The sequence below is a fragment of the Mesoplodon densirostris genome, chromosome 1 (genome assembly GCF_025265405.1).
Source record: "Mesoplodon densirostris isolate mMesDen1 chromosome 1, mMesDen1 primary haplotype, whole genome shotgun sequence".
NCBI classification, from domain to species: domain Eukaryota; kingdom Metazoa; phylum Chordata; class Mammalia; order Artiodactyla; family Ziphiidae; genus Mesoplodon; species Mesoplodon densirostris.
Genome location: NC_082661.1, coordinates 179,070,029 through 179,085,963, shown reverse-complemented (window position 1 = coordinate 179,085,963; position 15,935 = coordinate 179,070,029). Strand labels below are relative to the sequence as shown.

The 15,935-nt window shown below is 39.1% G+C and overlaps 1 protein-coding gene across 1 annotated transcript in view; it reads right to left on the bottom strand.

Annotated features, from left to right (window-relative positions):
• PPA1 (inorganic pyrophosphatase 1) overlaps positions 1-15,935 on the bottom strand; it is a 37,841-nt gene that overhangs the window by 5,700 nt on the left and 16,206 nt on the right. The window contains exons 5-8 of the mRNA XM_060092173.1: positions 14,135-14,221; positions 6,588-6,714; positions 1,625-1,752; positions 1,265-1,350 (exon numbers count right to left, since the gene is read on the bottom strand). Of these exons, the coding sequence (XP_059948156.1) occupies positions 1,265-1,350; positions 1,625-1,752; positions 6,588-6,714; positions 14,135-14,221 (428 nt within the window). The remainder of the gene's footprint in view (positions 1-1,264; positions 1,351-1,624; positions 1,753-6,587; positions 6,715-14,134; positions 14,222-15,935) is intronic.

Sequence of the window (15,935 nt, the reverse complement as noted above, 5' to 3'; positions counted from 1 at the left end):
ATCTTTTCCTCCATTATAGTTTCTGTTACACTTCATATAGAAAGCCAGCAATGTACATATATACTCATTTTGTAATCATTCACCTTGCTGAGTTCTTTTTTCTAGGGTTTTCTGGGTACACAATCATATCATCTGCAACAATTTGCTCCCCCTTTTCCAATATTTCTGCGTCTTCTTTCTCATATTTACTTCATCAGCTAGTATTCCCAGAACGACACTAGTTAAGTGGTAATGGTGGGCATTCTCTTATAATCTTTAAAAGAGGAAGTACTGTACTAAAAATGATCTGGGGCCAGACAGATTTGGATGCGAGTCCTAACTCCAAAACGCTTACTGTGGTATGACTTTGGTTAAGTTTAATCTCCCTGCATCTGTGTTGCAGGCCTGGCAAATATTAACTGCTCAATCATATTAGCTTTATTATTAGTAGTAGTTAATTCAGTGTGCATAGTAGATCCTGGTTTAGTTGTAATGAACCTTACATATTCACATCAGAGAATACCAACCCTTGAACTCAACCTGATTATACCCATCCCATTCTGAGCACTCTGATTCTAGGCAGGTTTTCCCGATTAGCCTTACAAAGCTCTGATCTCACTGTGCCCTTTATAGTTTTAGTTTGTACTTATTCAGAGAGTATCTTGTGGCATTTTTCAGTTGTTTATATAGTTACCTTCTGTAAAGAAAAAAAATGTTGCCTGCCATTCCAGTTCTACAAGGATCAAGCCATTAGCTACTACAGCCACCCACGGACAGTGAGCCCTGAGGGGAATTCAGGATGGAGAAAACCAGGAAACATTTGGGTATATTGGCCCCTAGATAGTTAACATGCATTTCTAAGAAAAAATTTCACATGACCCCAGATTTTTGCCTCTTCCCATACATAGAAAAACACTAAAATCATTAACTTGAGAGGTCTCTTCTTTATGAATAGCAGTAATCTTTTTATACTTGACTACACGTTTTCCCGGCAAAAAAGTTCATATATATCCTGGCTCCTCCCTTATCTCTCCGGAGCAGTTCCTCAGAGCTCTCTGAGAGGCTATCTTCTGGGCTACAGTCCTCAAATAAAACTTAACTCACAACCTTCCCGTTGTGTGGTTTTTCTTTCAGTCTACACTTCCTACTGACTTAATAAGCACTGACAAAACCAGTCTCTTTCCCTAAGTGAATGTAACGGTGGAGTATGTTAAGGTAATTAAAACCTCTGGAGTAAGCTAGTCTGCTTTGTGTGTTAAACATGCAGAAAAGAGTTAATGCTTACCAACTGATTCCTTTTCCATCAGTTTCCTTAGTCACTAATGCTCTCCAATAGTCATGAGTGCTTTTAATAATATCAATTGCAAAGTCCTATAATTTGAAGAGATATACATTAGAATAATAGAAACGTGTTCTTTTCTATTCTCAATATTTTCCCAAAGCCTGATAACTTTGTCTCTTTTGAATCACTTCTTTCTATCAACAATGGAAGAAAACATTTAAATGAATAAATCAACATCAAGCCTGTTGTGTGTCTTTAGACATCTGTTTTATGATCATATTGTCTTTAGATGGTAACAATATGGTTAAATTATAAGTCTCAATACAAACAGGCCTAAAGCTACAGTTCTGAGTGACACATTACCTTATCTTTAAATTCTGCGTTGAAAGCAAACTGGTTCTCAGGTTTTCCATCAGGAACTTTGTACCTTCTAAACCAGTCCACAGTAGCTTCCAGGTAGCCAGGTTTCAGCCGCTTGACATCATTAATATCTAAGAAGAGAATAAGATTCTCTTCTCAGATTGCAAGATGTGTATGTAATTATTTATGCATTCAATAAAAATATCAAGCGCTTACTTGGAAAGAGCTACGGGATGGATTATCAAAAACTTTCAAGACAATGTTAGAGCTAACACCTTGTTGAGAAGAGAACACATACACACATTAAAAGGAAATCATCGGGGCTTCCCTGGTGGCGCAGTGGTTAAGAATGCGCCTGCCAGTGCAGGAGACACAGGTTTGAGCTCTGATCTGGGAAGATCCCACATGCCACAGAGCAACTAAACCCATGCGCCACAACTACTGAGCCTGTGCTGTAGAGCCCTTGAGCCACAACTACTGAGCCCTTGCACCACAACTACTGAAGCCTGCGCGCCTAGAGCCCATGCTCCGCAACAAAAGAAGCCACCACAGTGAGAAGCCTGGGCACTGCAGCGAAGAGTAGCCCCCGCTCGCCTCAACTAGAGAAAGCCCGCAAAGCAACTAAGACCCAATGCAGCCAAAAATAAATTAAATAAATAAATAAAAGGAAATCGTCTAGTGTCTTAAAATAGCTCTGACATTAAGTATACTAAGAGAACAATCAGTACCATAGTGACTCCTATTAGATAAGAGAAGGGAGAAATAACTGGCAGCTACATAATGAGAATAGTTTGGCAGGTGTACATAACTTCTAAGAGATGGACAGAAGATACCAAAAGACAGGCTGAGGCTGTGTTCGAGGATCACACCCCAATTACATACAAAAAGACAAGAAAAATGCATTACACATATTCATTGATAGGTTACATATTAAATGTGAATAGGCTTTTCTCACTCTACAGTATAGGCGTTCGGTATCACAATACTTTAGTTCTGGCCAACAAAAAAAAGTGTCCTGTGTAAAAAAAAAACTTTTAAAAGTTTCTGTACAGCCATTAACAGTGCCTAGCCTCAATGTCATCAAATTCAAGTTTAAATGACTGAACTGCTTCTCCATGCAAACAAATATTAGATACATGTGCAAAAAAAAAAATCCATCAGGAAAATTGTAATTGGAAGGAGGAATACATTCAACAACAGCTTATTTATATTTCTATAAAATAACTTTGTTTAACCCCAGTTTATAATCTACATAGTTAGAGAATATCGTGCATTTTATTATCAGGGTACCACTAAAAGTATGGAAAGGTTACAAACTGAACTGGGAAATGTTTAAACACTGATAAATTTCAAGGAACTTAGAATTCATATAAAACATATCACCTGATACAGAAATAGTTTGAAAACCCAGAAACCCAAAATACAAGTGTAGGGTATCTTCCAACAAATTTTCCATCCAGTTCTATTCCTTAGGAATACCAACTGGGTGTCCGACAATTCAATTATGACACTATCTAACTGGAGTTAGCATCAGGTCCCACAGTCAGAGGGTTCAGTTCCACAAGACTGATCCCACTTCAGACGCTGGTCGCAAGTCCCAGACCACCCATACTTCTGACCAACAGCTATAAATCAGAGTTCCCTACAACTCTCTCCTCAGGTTTGATAATTTGCTAGAAAGACTCACTAAACCCAAGAAAACACTGTGCTATGTTTACTGGTTTAGTATAAAGGATACAACTCAGGAACAGTCCAATGGAGGAGATGCATAGGGCACAGTATGCGGGGTGCATAGTTTCCATGCCCTCTGGTGGGGAGGCGTGCCACCCTCCCAGCAAGTCAGTGTGTTCACCAACTCACAAGTGCTCTGCATCTCATGACCCCAGACTTTTTATGGAGCCTCCCCTCCCGACCCCAGAGGTCAGTGGTTGGGGCTGGAGGTTCCCACCCTCTAATCATTCATTTTTTCTGTTGACTGAGCTGGTCTGAGGCTAGCTAGGGGCCCCACCGTAAGTCACCTTATTAGCATAAACTCAGGGGTGATGAAAGGGGCTCATTATGAATAAAAAAGACACTCGTCACTCAGGAAAGTCCAAGTGTTTTAGGAGTTCCTTGCCAGGAACTGGAGACAAAGATCAAACATATTTTTGTATTACATTGCAGCAAGGAAAAATGTAACCGTTGATTAACTCACTCACTGTGAACCAGGTATTGAAAGCTATGCTGGATCCTGACTAGGGAACTGTGAACACCAGACCCAGAGGAAAAAAGTAGGAGAAAAGAACTCAGTCAATTTTTGTTCCTCCAGTTGTACATTATACACGTACAGACAAAGCCAGTGGTCTGCAGAGCTCCCTGAACTGCCTCCTGATGCCACATCAAGATCCTACCAAAGACAAGGACTTCCCTGGCAGTCCAGTGGTTAGGACTCTGTGCTTTCGTTGCCAAGGGCCCAGGTTCACTCCCTGGTCAGGGAACTAAGATCCCACAAAAAACATGGCAAAAAAAAAAAAAATACCCCCAGGATTAAAATATAAAAATAGCCCCTTCCAAAGTCACTGAATTTCAGAATAAAATAAATTAAAAATAGATCCTACCAAAGACAGCACCAATTCTGTGCTGTTCCCTGGGTTCAGCCTCTAACCAGCCCACAACCATGAGCATAAAATACTCAATTTCCTGATGCCCACAACTGAGGCAGAAGGATTACTGGCCATCGTGGGCCCACAATAACAAAGGGGATCAATATGGCCAACTTGGTTGCTTTACTGGGTAGGCCATCCTCTTCCATGGCTCTGTGTGTATCCCTCACAAAGTTGTGGCTTGTCAAGAGTTCTACTCTTAGTTAGTTCTACCTAATACTCTTCCAGTTATAACTGATGATGGACATTGCCTTAGGTTGACATTTAAGGAAAGCTGCATACTGCTTGCATCATGGGGCCAGCCCCCCAGAGAAAATTTTAGGGTCCTAATAACCTCTACTGCAGGGAAATGACACCCAGAAAACTGTGCTGATGTAATGATGGTGTGGCTTCATTAACTGTGGCCAAAGCATGCTATTTAGCATGTGCACTCTTGTGTAAATAGCACATCTGAAAATGGACACACATTCCTACATTTAGAATCAGAGCTAAATGTAGGAATGCATTCTCATTGTACAAAATTTAGTCAATACAGAAGTATCTGAAACAAAAAGTCAGACTCTTTTCATCTTTCTTCCCATTGTACTATTAAAGGTTGTTGTTGAGTCCTTTTTAAATGCGTTTACATATAAATTTGCATATATTTAAATATATATGAGATCGTACTCTGTAAAACAGCAGAAAGAAATAATGTAAGAGCTATATTTATAAAATTCTTAAAAGGAAACAACTAAGTCTTTGTGACCTTGGATTAGGCAATGGTTTCTTAGATAATGATACCAAAAGCACAAGCAATAAAAAAATAGACTACATCAAAACGAAAAACTTGAGTGCTTCAAAGGATACCATTAAGAAAATGAAAGGACAAATCCACAAAATGGAAGAAAATACAGACAAATCATATATCTGATAAAGGTTTAGAATCCAAAACATATAAGTACTCTTATAACTCAAAAATAAAAAGACACACCCCACTAGAAGGGTTATAATTTAAAAAGATAAATAACAACTAGTGCTGGCAAAGAAGTAGAAAAATCGGAAGCTTATGCACTGCTGGCAGGACTGTAAGATGGTGCAGCCGCTTTGGAAAAAAGTTTGGCAGTTCCTCAAGAGGCTAAACATAAGAGTTACCATATGACTCAGGAACTCCACTCCTAGGTATATATACCCAAGAGGATTAAAAACACACGTCCACACAAAAACTTGTACAGGAATGTTCATAGCAGCTGCATTATTCCTAATAGCCAAAAACAACCCAAATGTCCATCAACAGATGAATGGATAAATAAAATGTGATATATATCTGTATAATAGAATATAACTCAACCATTTAAAAAATGAGTACTGATACATGCTACAACATGCCTGAACCTAGAAAACCTTATGCTAAGTAAAAGAAACCTGACACAAAAAGGCCACATATTTTACAATTCCATGTATATGAAATATCCAGAATAGGCAAATTCATAGACACAGAGAGCAGATTAGTGGTTGTCGGGTCCTGGGAGGAGGAGGGAACAGGGAGTGACTACTTAAAGGTACAGAGTTTCTCTTTGGGGTGATGTAAATGTTCTAGAATGAGATAAGTGGTGAGTTGCACAACACTGTGAATGTACTAATGCCACTGAATTGTACACTTTAAAATAGTTCAAATGGTGAATTTTATGTTATGTTAATTTTACCACCAAAAAAAAAAGGGAATGAAGTACTGATACACGTTACAATGTGGATGAACCTTGAAACCAGTATGCTAACTGAAAGAAGCCGGATATCATGTGACTCCATTTATGTGAAATTTTCAGAATAGGCAAATCCATAAAGACAGACAATAGACTGGTAGTTGTCAGGGACTGAGCGATGTGGGGATAGAGGGTGACTGCTAAGGGATATGGGGCTTTCTGTCAGAGTGGTGAAAATGTTCTGGAATTAGACAGTGGTGATGGTTAACAGACTAGTGTATGTATCAAAAACCATAGAACTGTACACTTTATAATGGTGAATTTTATGGTATGTGGATTATATCTCAGTTTTCAAATTTTTAAAAATAAATAAATAGAGCAACTAAGTGTTAGCATGTGGGGAAGGAAAGAAGAAAACAGGAAATACAAACTACCAGATATTTTCTTTCCTGGAATGAGGGAGAAAGTTTACTTAGTTAACCACAGAACTTCAGTAGTAGAAATAACAATGCTTTGTCAAATGTTTTGCTCCTCCATTCTTTAACAGTTTGAAGGCATGGGCTTACAACTCTGTCATTACAGGTTAAGTTTGGTGCTGGGTAAGATTTAGGTATAAAGACTTCAGACCCTACAAATATTTCTTACCATTATAATTGGCTGCATCAGGATCATCCACATTAATGGCAATGACTTTCCAGTCGGTTTCCCCTTCATCGATCATAGCCAGTATGCCCAGAACTTTCACCCTGATTATTTCCCCTCTTGCACATACCTGAAAGTCAAAAACCACAGCCAGGTCAATACTACAGAATGAAACTTTGGAAGAAAAGTTCTACTTGGTGGATAATAGGAAATGAGGAAGACGCCAAATTTCTGCAAACTTAAGATAGTTCCTTTAAGCAATTTTTAAAAAGCTAGGAGGGACCTTCAAGATGGCGGAAGAGTAAGACGTGGAGTTCACCTTCCTCCCCACAAATACATCAAAATACATCTACATGTGGAACAACTCCTACAGAACACCTACTGAATGCTGGCAGAAGACCTCAGACTTCCCAGAAGGGTCTTGGTGCTCCAGCCAGGTGTCAGGCCTGAGCCTCTGAGGTGGGAGAGCCGAGTTCAGGACACTGGACCACCAGAGACCTCCTGGCCCCACGTAATATCAATCAGCGAGAGCTCTCCCAGAGATCTCCATCTCAAAACTAAGACCCAGCTCCATTCAATGATCAGCAAGCTCCAGTGCTGGACACACCATGACAAACAGCCAGCAAGACAGGAACACAACCCCACCCATTAGCAGAGAGGCTGTCTAAAATCATACTAAGTCCACAGACACCCCAAAACACACCACTGGATGCGTTCCTGCCCACCAGAAAGACAAGATCCAGCCTCATCCACCAGAACACAGGCACAAGTCCCCCTGACCAGGAAGCCTACATAAGCCACTGAACCAACCTTACCCACTGGGCACAGACACCAAAAATAATGGGAACTACGAACCTGCAGCCTGTGAAAAGGAGACCCCAAACACTCTAAGTTAAGCAAAATCAGAAGACAGAGAAATATGCAGCAGATGAAGGAGCAAGGTAAAAACCCACCAGACCAAACAAATGAAGAGGAAATAGGCAGTCTACCTGAAAAAGAATTCAGAGTAATGATAGTAAAGATGATCCAAAATCTTGGAAATAGAATGGAGAAAATACAAGAAATGTTTAACAAGGACCTAGAAGAACTAAAGAGCAAACAAACAATGACAAACAACCCAATAAATGAAATTTAAAATTCTCTAGAAGGAGTCAATAGCAGAATAACGAAGGCAGAAGAACAAATAAGTGACCTGGAAGATAAAATAGTGGAAATAACTACCACAGAGCAGAATAAAGAAAAAAGAATGAAAAGAATTGAGGACAGTTTCAGAGACCTCTGGGACAACATTAAATGCACCAACATTCGAATTATAGGGGTCCCAGAAGAAGAAGAGAAAAAGAAAGGGACTGAGAAAATATTTGAAGAGATTATAGTTGAAAATTTCCCTAATATGGGAAACGAGAGAGTCAATCAAGTCCAGGAAGCACAAAGAGTCCCATACAGGATAAATCCAAGGAGAAACACACCAAGATACATATTAATCAAACTATCAAAAATTAAATACAAAGAAAAAATATTAAAAGCAGCAAGGGAGGGCTCCTCTGGTGGTATAGTGGTTAAGAATCCGCCTGCCAATGCAGGAGACACGGGTTCGAGCCCTGGTCCGGGAAGATCTCACATGCTGCAGAGCAACTAAGCCCGTGCACCAAAACTACTGAGCCTGCGCTCTAGAGCCTTCGAGCCAAGCTACTGAAGTCTGCGCGCCTAGAGCCCATGCTCCACAACAAGAGAAGCCACCACAATGAGAAGCCCACGCACCTCAACAAAGAGTAGTCCCCACTCACTGCAACTAGAGAAAGCCCATGCACAGCAATGAAGACCCAACGCAGCCCAAAATAAATAAATTTATTTTTAAAAAAAAGCAGCAAGGGAAAAGCAACAAATAACATACAAAGAAATTCCCATAAGGTTAACAGCTGATCTTTCAGCAGAAACTCTGCAAGCCAGAAGGAAGTGGCAGGACACATTTAAAGTGATGAAAGGGAAAAACCTACAATCAAGATTACTCTACCCAGCAAGGATCTCAACCAGATTCGAAGAAGAAATTAAAACCTTTACAGACAAGCAAAAGCTAAGAGAATTCAGCACACCAAACCAGCTTTACAACATATGCTAAAGGAACTTCTCTAGGCAGAAAACACAAGAGGAGGAAAAGGCCTACAATAACAAACCCAAAAGAATTAAGAAAATGGAAATAGGAACATACATATGGATAATTACCTTAAATGTAAATGGATTAAATGCTCCAACCAAACGACACAGACTGGCTGAATGAATACAAAAACAAGACCCATATATATGCTGTCTGCAAGAGACCCATTTCAGACCTAGCAACACATACAGACTGAAAGTGAGGGGATGGAAAAAGATATTCCATGCAAATGGAAATCAAAAGAAAGCTGGAGGAGCAATTCTCATATCAGACAACATAGACTTTAAAATAAAGACTATTACAAGAGACGAAGAAGGATACTACATAATGATCAAGGGATCAGACCAAGAGTATATAACAATTATAAATATTTATGCACCCAACACAGAAGCACCTCAATACATAAGGCAAATGCTAACAGCCATAAAAGGGGAAATCGACAGTAACACAATAATAGTAGGGGACTTTGGGCTTCCCTGGTGGCGCAGTGGTTGAGAGTCTGCCTGCCGATGCAGGGGACGCGGGTTCGTGCCCCGGTCTGGGAAGATCCCACATGCCGCGGAGCAGCTGGGCCCGTGAGCCATGGTCGCTGAGCCTGCACGTCCAGAGCCTGTGCTCCGCAAGGGGAGAGGGCACAACAGTGAGAGGTCCGCGTGCCGCAAAAAAAAAAAAAAAGGAAAAAAAAAATAGTAGGGGACTTTAACACCCCACTTTCACCAATGGACAGATCAACCAAAATAAAAATAAATAAGGAAACACAAGCTTTTAATGATACATTAAACAAGATGGACTTAACTGATATTTATAGGACATTCCATCCAAAAACAACAGAATACACTTTCTTCTCAAGTGTTCATGGAAGATTCTCTGGGCTAGATCATATCCTGGGTTACAAATCAAGCCTTTAAATTTAAGTTACAGGAAAAAAAACTGTAAAAAACACAAATACATGGAGGCTAAACAATATGCTACTAAATAACCAAGAAATCACTGAAGAAATCAAAGAGGAAATAAAAAAAACCTAGAAACAAATGACAATGAAAACACGATGACCCAAAACCTATGCAAGGCAGCAAAAGCAGTTCTAAGAGGGAAGTTTATAGCAATACAATCCTACCTCAAGAAACAAGAAAAATCTCAAATAAACAATCTAACCTTACACCTAAAGCAATTAGAGAATGAAGAACAAAAAAACCCCCCAAAGTTAGCAGAAGGAAAGAAATCAAAAAGATCAGATCAGAAATAAATGAAAAAGAAATGAAGGAAACGGTACCAAAGATCAATAAAACTAAAAGCTGGTTCTTTGAGAACATAAACAAAATTGATAAACCATTAGCCAGACTCATCAAGAAAAAAAGGGAGAAGACTCAAATCAACAGAATTAGAAATGAAAAAGGAGAAGTAACAACTGACACTGCAGAAATACAAAGGATCATGAGAGATTACTACAAGCAACTCTATGCCAATAAAATGGACAACCTGGAAAAAATGGACAAATTCTTAGAAAAGCACAACCTTCCAAGACTGAACTAGGAAGAAATAGAAAATATGAACAGACCAATCACAAGCACTGAAATTGAAACTGTGATTAAAAATCTTCCAACAAACAAGAGCGCAGGACCAGATGGCTTCACAGGCGAATTCTATCAGACATTTAGAGAAGAGCTAACACCTATCCTTCTCAAACTCTTCCAAAATATAGTAGAGGGTGGAATACTCCCAAACTCATTCTACGAGGCCACCATCACTCTGATACCAAAACCAGACAAAGATGTTACAAAAAAAGAAAACTACAGGCCAGTATCACTGATGAACATAGATGCAAAAATCCTCAACAAAACACTAGCAAAGGGCTTCCCTGGTGGCGCAGTGGTTGAGAATCCGCCTGCCAATGCAGGGGACACGGGTTCGAGCCCTGGTCTGGGAAGATCCCACATGCTGCGGAGTAACTGGGCCCGTGAGCCGCAACTACTGAGCCTGCGCGTCTGGAGCCTGTGCTCCGCAACAAGAGAGGCTGCGATAGTGAGAGGCCCGTGCACCGCGATGAAGAGTGGCCCCCGCTCGCCGCAACTAGAGAAAGCCTTCACACAGAAACGAAGACCCAACACAGCCAAAAATAATAAATAAATAAAAATTAAAAAAAAAACTAGCAAAAAGAATCCAGCAGCACATTAAAGGATCATACACCACGATCAAGTGGGGTTTATTTATTCCAGGAATGCAAGGATTCTTCAATATACGCAAATCAGTCAATGTGATACACCATATTAACAAACTGAAGGAGAAAAACCATATGATCATCTCAGTAGATGCAGAAAAAACTTTTGACAAAATTCAACACCTATTTATGATAAAAACCCTCCAGAAAGTAGGCATAGAGGGAACTTACCTCAACATAATAAAGGCCATATATGACAAACCCACAGCCAACATCGTTCTCAGTGGTGAAAAACTGAAACCATTTCCACTAAGATCAGGAACAAGACAAGGATGTCCACTCTCACCACTATTATTCAACATAGTTTTGGAAGTTTTAGCCACAGCAATCAGAGAAGAAAAAGAAATAAAAGGAATCCAAATCAGAAAAGAAGAAGTAAAGCTGTCACTGCTTGCAGATGACATGATACTATACATAGAGAATCCTAAAGATGTTACCAGAAAACTACTAGAGCTAATCAATGTATTTGGTAAAGTAGCAGGATACAAAATTAATGCACAGAAATCTCTTGCATTCCTGTACACGAATGATGAAAAATATGAAAGAGAAATTAAGGAAACACTCCCATTTACCACTGCAACAAAAAGAAAAAAATACCTAGGAATAAACCTACCTAAGGACACAAACGACCTGTATGCAGAAAACTGTAAGACACTGATGAAAGAAATTAAAGATGATACAGACAGATGGAGAGATAGACCATGTTCCTGGATTGGAAGAATCAACATTGTGAAAATGACTATAATACCCAAAGCAATCTACAGATTCAATGCAATCCCTATCAAACTACCACTGGCATTTTTCACAGAACTAGAACAAAAAATTTCACAATTTGTGTGGAAACACAAAAGACCCCGAATAGCCAAAGCAATCTTGAGAACGAAAAATGGAGTTGAAGGAATCAGGCTCCCTGACTTCAGACTATACTACAAAGCTACAGTAATCAAGACAGTATGGTACTGGCAAAAAAACAGAAATATAGATCAGTGGAACAGGATAGAAAGGCCTGAGAAAAACCCACGCACATATGGTCACCTTATCTTTGATAAAGGAGGCAAGAATATACAATAGAGAAAAGACAGCCTCTTCAATAAGTGGTGCTGGGAAAACTGGACAGCTACATGAAAAGAATGAAATTAGAACATTCCCTAACACCGTACACAAAAATAAACTCAAAATGGATTAAAGACCTAAATGTAAGGCCAGATACTATAAAACTCTTAGAGGAAAACATAGGCAGAACACTCTATGACATAAATCACAGCAAGGTCCTTTTTGACCCACCTCCTAGAGAAATGGAAATAAAAACAAAAATGAATGGGACCTAATGAAACTTAAGAGCTTTTGCGCAGCAAAGGAAACCATAAACAAGACAAAAAGACAACCCTCAGAATGGGAGAAAGTATTTGCAAATGAAGCAGCTGACAAAGGATTAACCTCCAGAATATACAAGCAGCTCATGCAGCTCAATATCAAAAAAAAAAAAAAATCCAATCCAAAAATTGGCAGACCTAAATAGCCATTTCTCCAAAGATATGCAGATTGCCACCAAACACATGAAAGGATGTTCAACGTCACTAATCATTAGAGAAATGCAAATCAAAACTAAAATGAGGTATCACCTCACACCGGTCAGAATGGCCATCATCAAAAAATCTACCAATAATAAATACTGGTGAGGGTGTGGAGAAAAAGGAACCCTCTTGCACTGTTGGTGGGAATGTAAATTGATACAGTACTATGGAGAACAGTATGGAGGTTCCTTAAAAAACTAAAAATAGAACTACCATATGACCCAGCAATCCCACTACTGGGCATATATCCTGAGAAAATCATAATTCAAAAAGAGTCATGTACCACAGTGTTCACTGCAGCACTATTTACAGTAGCCAGGACATGGAACCAACCTAAGTGTCCATCGACAGATGAAAGGATAAAGATGATGTGGCACATATATACAATGGAATATTACTCAGCCATAAAAAGAAACGAAATTGAGTTATTTGTAGTGAGGTGGATGGAACTAGACTCTGTCATACAGAGTGAAGTAAGTCAGAAAGAGAAAAACAAATACCGTATGCTAACACATATATATGGAATCTAAAAAAAAAAAAAAAAAAAAAAAGGTTCTGAAGAACCTAGGGGCAGGACAGGAATAAAGATGCAGATGTAGAGAATGGACTTGAGGACACGGGGAGGGGGAAGGGTAAGCTGAGATGAAGTGAGAGAGTGGCATTGATATATATACACTACCGAATGTAAAACAGATAGCTAGTGGGAACCAGCTGCATAACACAGGGAGATCAGCTTGGTGCTTTGTGACCACCTAGAGGGGTGGGATAGCGAGGGATGGAGGGAGACACAAGAAGGAGGGGATATGGGGATATAAGTATACATATAGCTAATTCACTTTGTTATACAGCAGAAACTCACACAACAACGTAAAGCAATTATACTCCAATAAAGATGTTAAAAAAAAAAAAGCTAAACAAGTGTCCATTAGTCCCATCAGAGTTCAGGGTAATTAATGTTTTTAAACTGTCATCGATTGTGCTGAAGAATAAGTCCTCCATAATTTATTTCAAATACCTATTTTAATGTACTTTCTTTACCTTTTATTTTATAGAAGTCACTGAGTTAGGCAAGTCATACAATATGCCTGAACTTGATGAGTTAAGCAACTGAATGACAACTTTCTTTTCAGTCGCTTAATATTTTCTTGAGCCTGGGAAAGATCATAAAGAAAATAACTATAGTCAGAATCTTAGAGCAACCCTACTTGAGAGAGGAATCCCTACCATAAATCTCCAACTCATGAGGTTACCTGGTTTGGGCCAATTCACTGGTCACTCCAAATCCTTAGGCAAGGTTTGCCTTGTTGACTCCTGGTAGCCTTCATCTATTGACTACTCATCTGCCTTCTAAAGCAATGCAGAACGTGTCCAGTTCTTCCACACACATGCATACAATACACAATTTTTTCTAGGCTAGGTTTAAATGTACAAATTATAATGTAGAAATGCTTAGAATGGAATGGAAGCTTTTGTCACCCAAAGAGACCCATCATAACTTCACTAATATTCATATATTTTATTTACAATATTTTAAAGGTATGAAGTTTGTATATTTCATTGATATCGTCTCAACTCTACAGAAAAATATTTCAGATTCCGTTACCTTGCTTCCAATTTCACATACATCAATTGGGTCATTGTCACCACAGCAGCCGGTGTGTTCATCATTGTGTCTTGGGTCTTCCCAAGTCTAAGAAAAAAAATAAGATACAGTATATCATTCCTGTATATGCTAATGACAAAGTGGATCATGTTGGCATTAAAAGATAACATCCCACGATCTTTCTGCAAAAATATGAATCTTCAGCTATTTATTCTCATTAAAAAGAATTTTTTTTAAAAAATAATTCTTTATTCACGTCTAAGAATCTTAACTACACACAATAATCTTAACTAAATGCTGGGCTCCTATTAAGCGCATAATGTGGAACTAAATTTAATCTTTAAAATGGATAATGATGCTATTTTAAACAAACAAAACCCAACTATCTAATAACTGAGACAATATGCAAACACAAATGTAGAGCCAGATGTTCACTTAAAAAATATAGTAAAGGGCTTCCCTGGTGGCGCAGTGGTTGAGAGTCCGCCTGCCGATGCAGGGGACACGGGGTCGTGCCCCGGTCCGGGAAGATCCCACATGCCGCGGAGCGGCTGGGTCCGTGAGCCATGGCCGCTGAGCCTGCGCGTCCCGAGCCTGTGCTCCGCAACGGGAGAGGCCACAACAGTGAGAGGCCCACGTACCACAAAAAAAAAAAAAAAAAAAAAAAAAAAAAATATATATATATATATATATATACATATATATATATATATATAGTAAAAGAAAACTGCTTTGGTCAACTTTTAGTATTTACTGTCTTCTACTAACCAGATTTTCTTTAAAATAAATCTCCAAGCAGAGATGGGTAGGTGGTAATATTAAGATGGAAATGACGTGTGCTGGTGGCAAAAATGTCATTGCTGACCAGGAGCCAAGAATAAAAAGTTTAATCAGGATTTGCTGAAGCTTTCAATGGCTGGGTTTCTTCCCTGCTAAACTGCAAGACAGAGTCCTTGCAGAGCAGCTCACAGAAGAAGCGATGGCCTGTGCCTGCCAGGAAGTTCAGTTTAAAGTGTAGCTGTTGTTTGGGTTCTTTTCCCTCCCAATCTGGAACATATTTCTTGGATTTGTTTGCTTACTCAGCTGGAGTAAAGGCAGAGAAATAAAAGTAAAGGGGGAAAAGGAAGACTGGACCCAACAAAGCCAAATCCAACCTACAGAAGAGTAAGTATTTCAGCAATGTGTTCCCAGAGGGATGATATTTCAAGGCTAAATAGTGAATCAACTGAAGCACAAGGTGAAGTGCTATAACGAAAGCAAACAACTTTGTGACTACCTAGTAAGCTAGATGGGTTTGACCTATGTTTTAGTAACTTACAGATTGTTTCACAGTAGATTCCACTTAATAGACTTAATGGTTAATAAAAACAAACCATTTATCAACAGGAAGAAAATAAATTGAATATTTCATTTAAAGATCCTAAGTGCCACAGCATTAGCTTAACCAAACCAGAATTAAATATACGTTATTTACTCATAGTAGACATGATTCTAGTGATTCTTCATTCAAATATTAAATAAGAGTCTACTACACACTGGTATTGTGTTGGGGATAAATTGGTAAACAATGCAGATATCCCCCCTCCTCAAAGCTTTGACTGTTCAGGAAACAGAATCCCATTATTACTTTACCACAAAGAGCTTGGCACAAAGAAAGTAATCAGGACTATAGAGATACAAGTCAGCAGCTGTGAGAACTTACATGTGCCAGGTACTAAGTGCTTTATTCCTCAAATAGCCACACAAGCTATGTACTAGGAATATCCCAGGAGAAAATATTAACATCTCAGGGAGGAAGAAG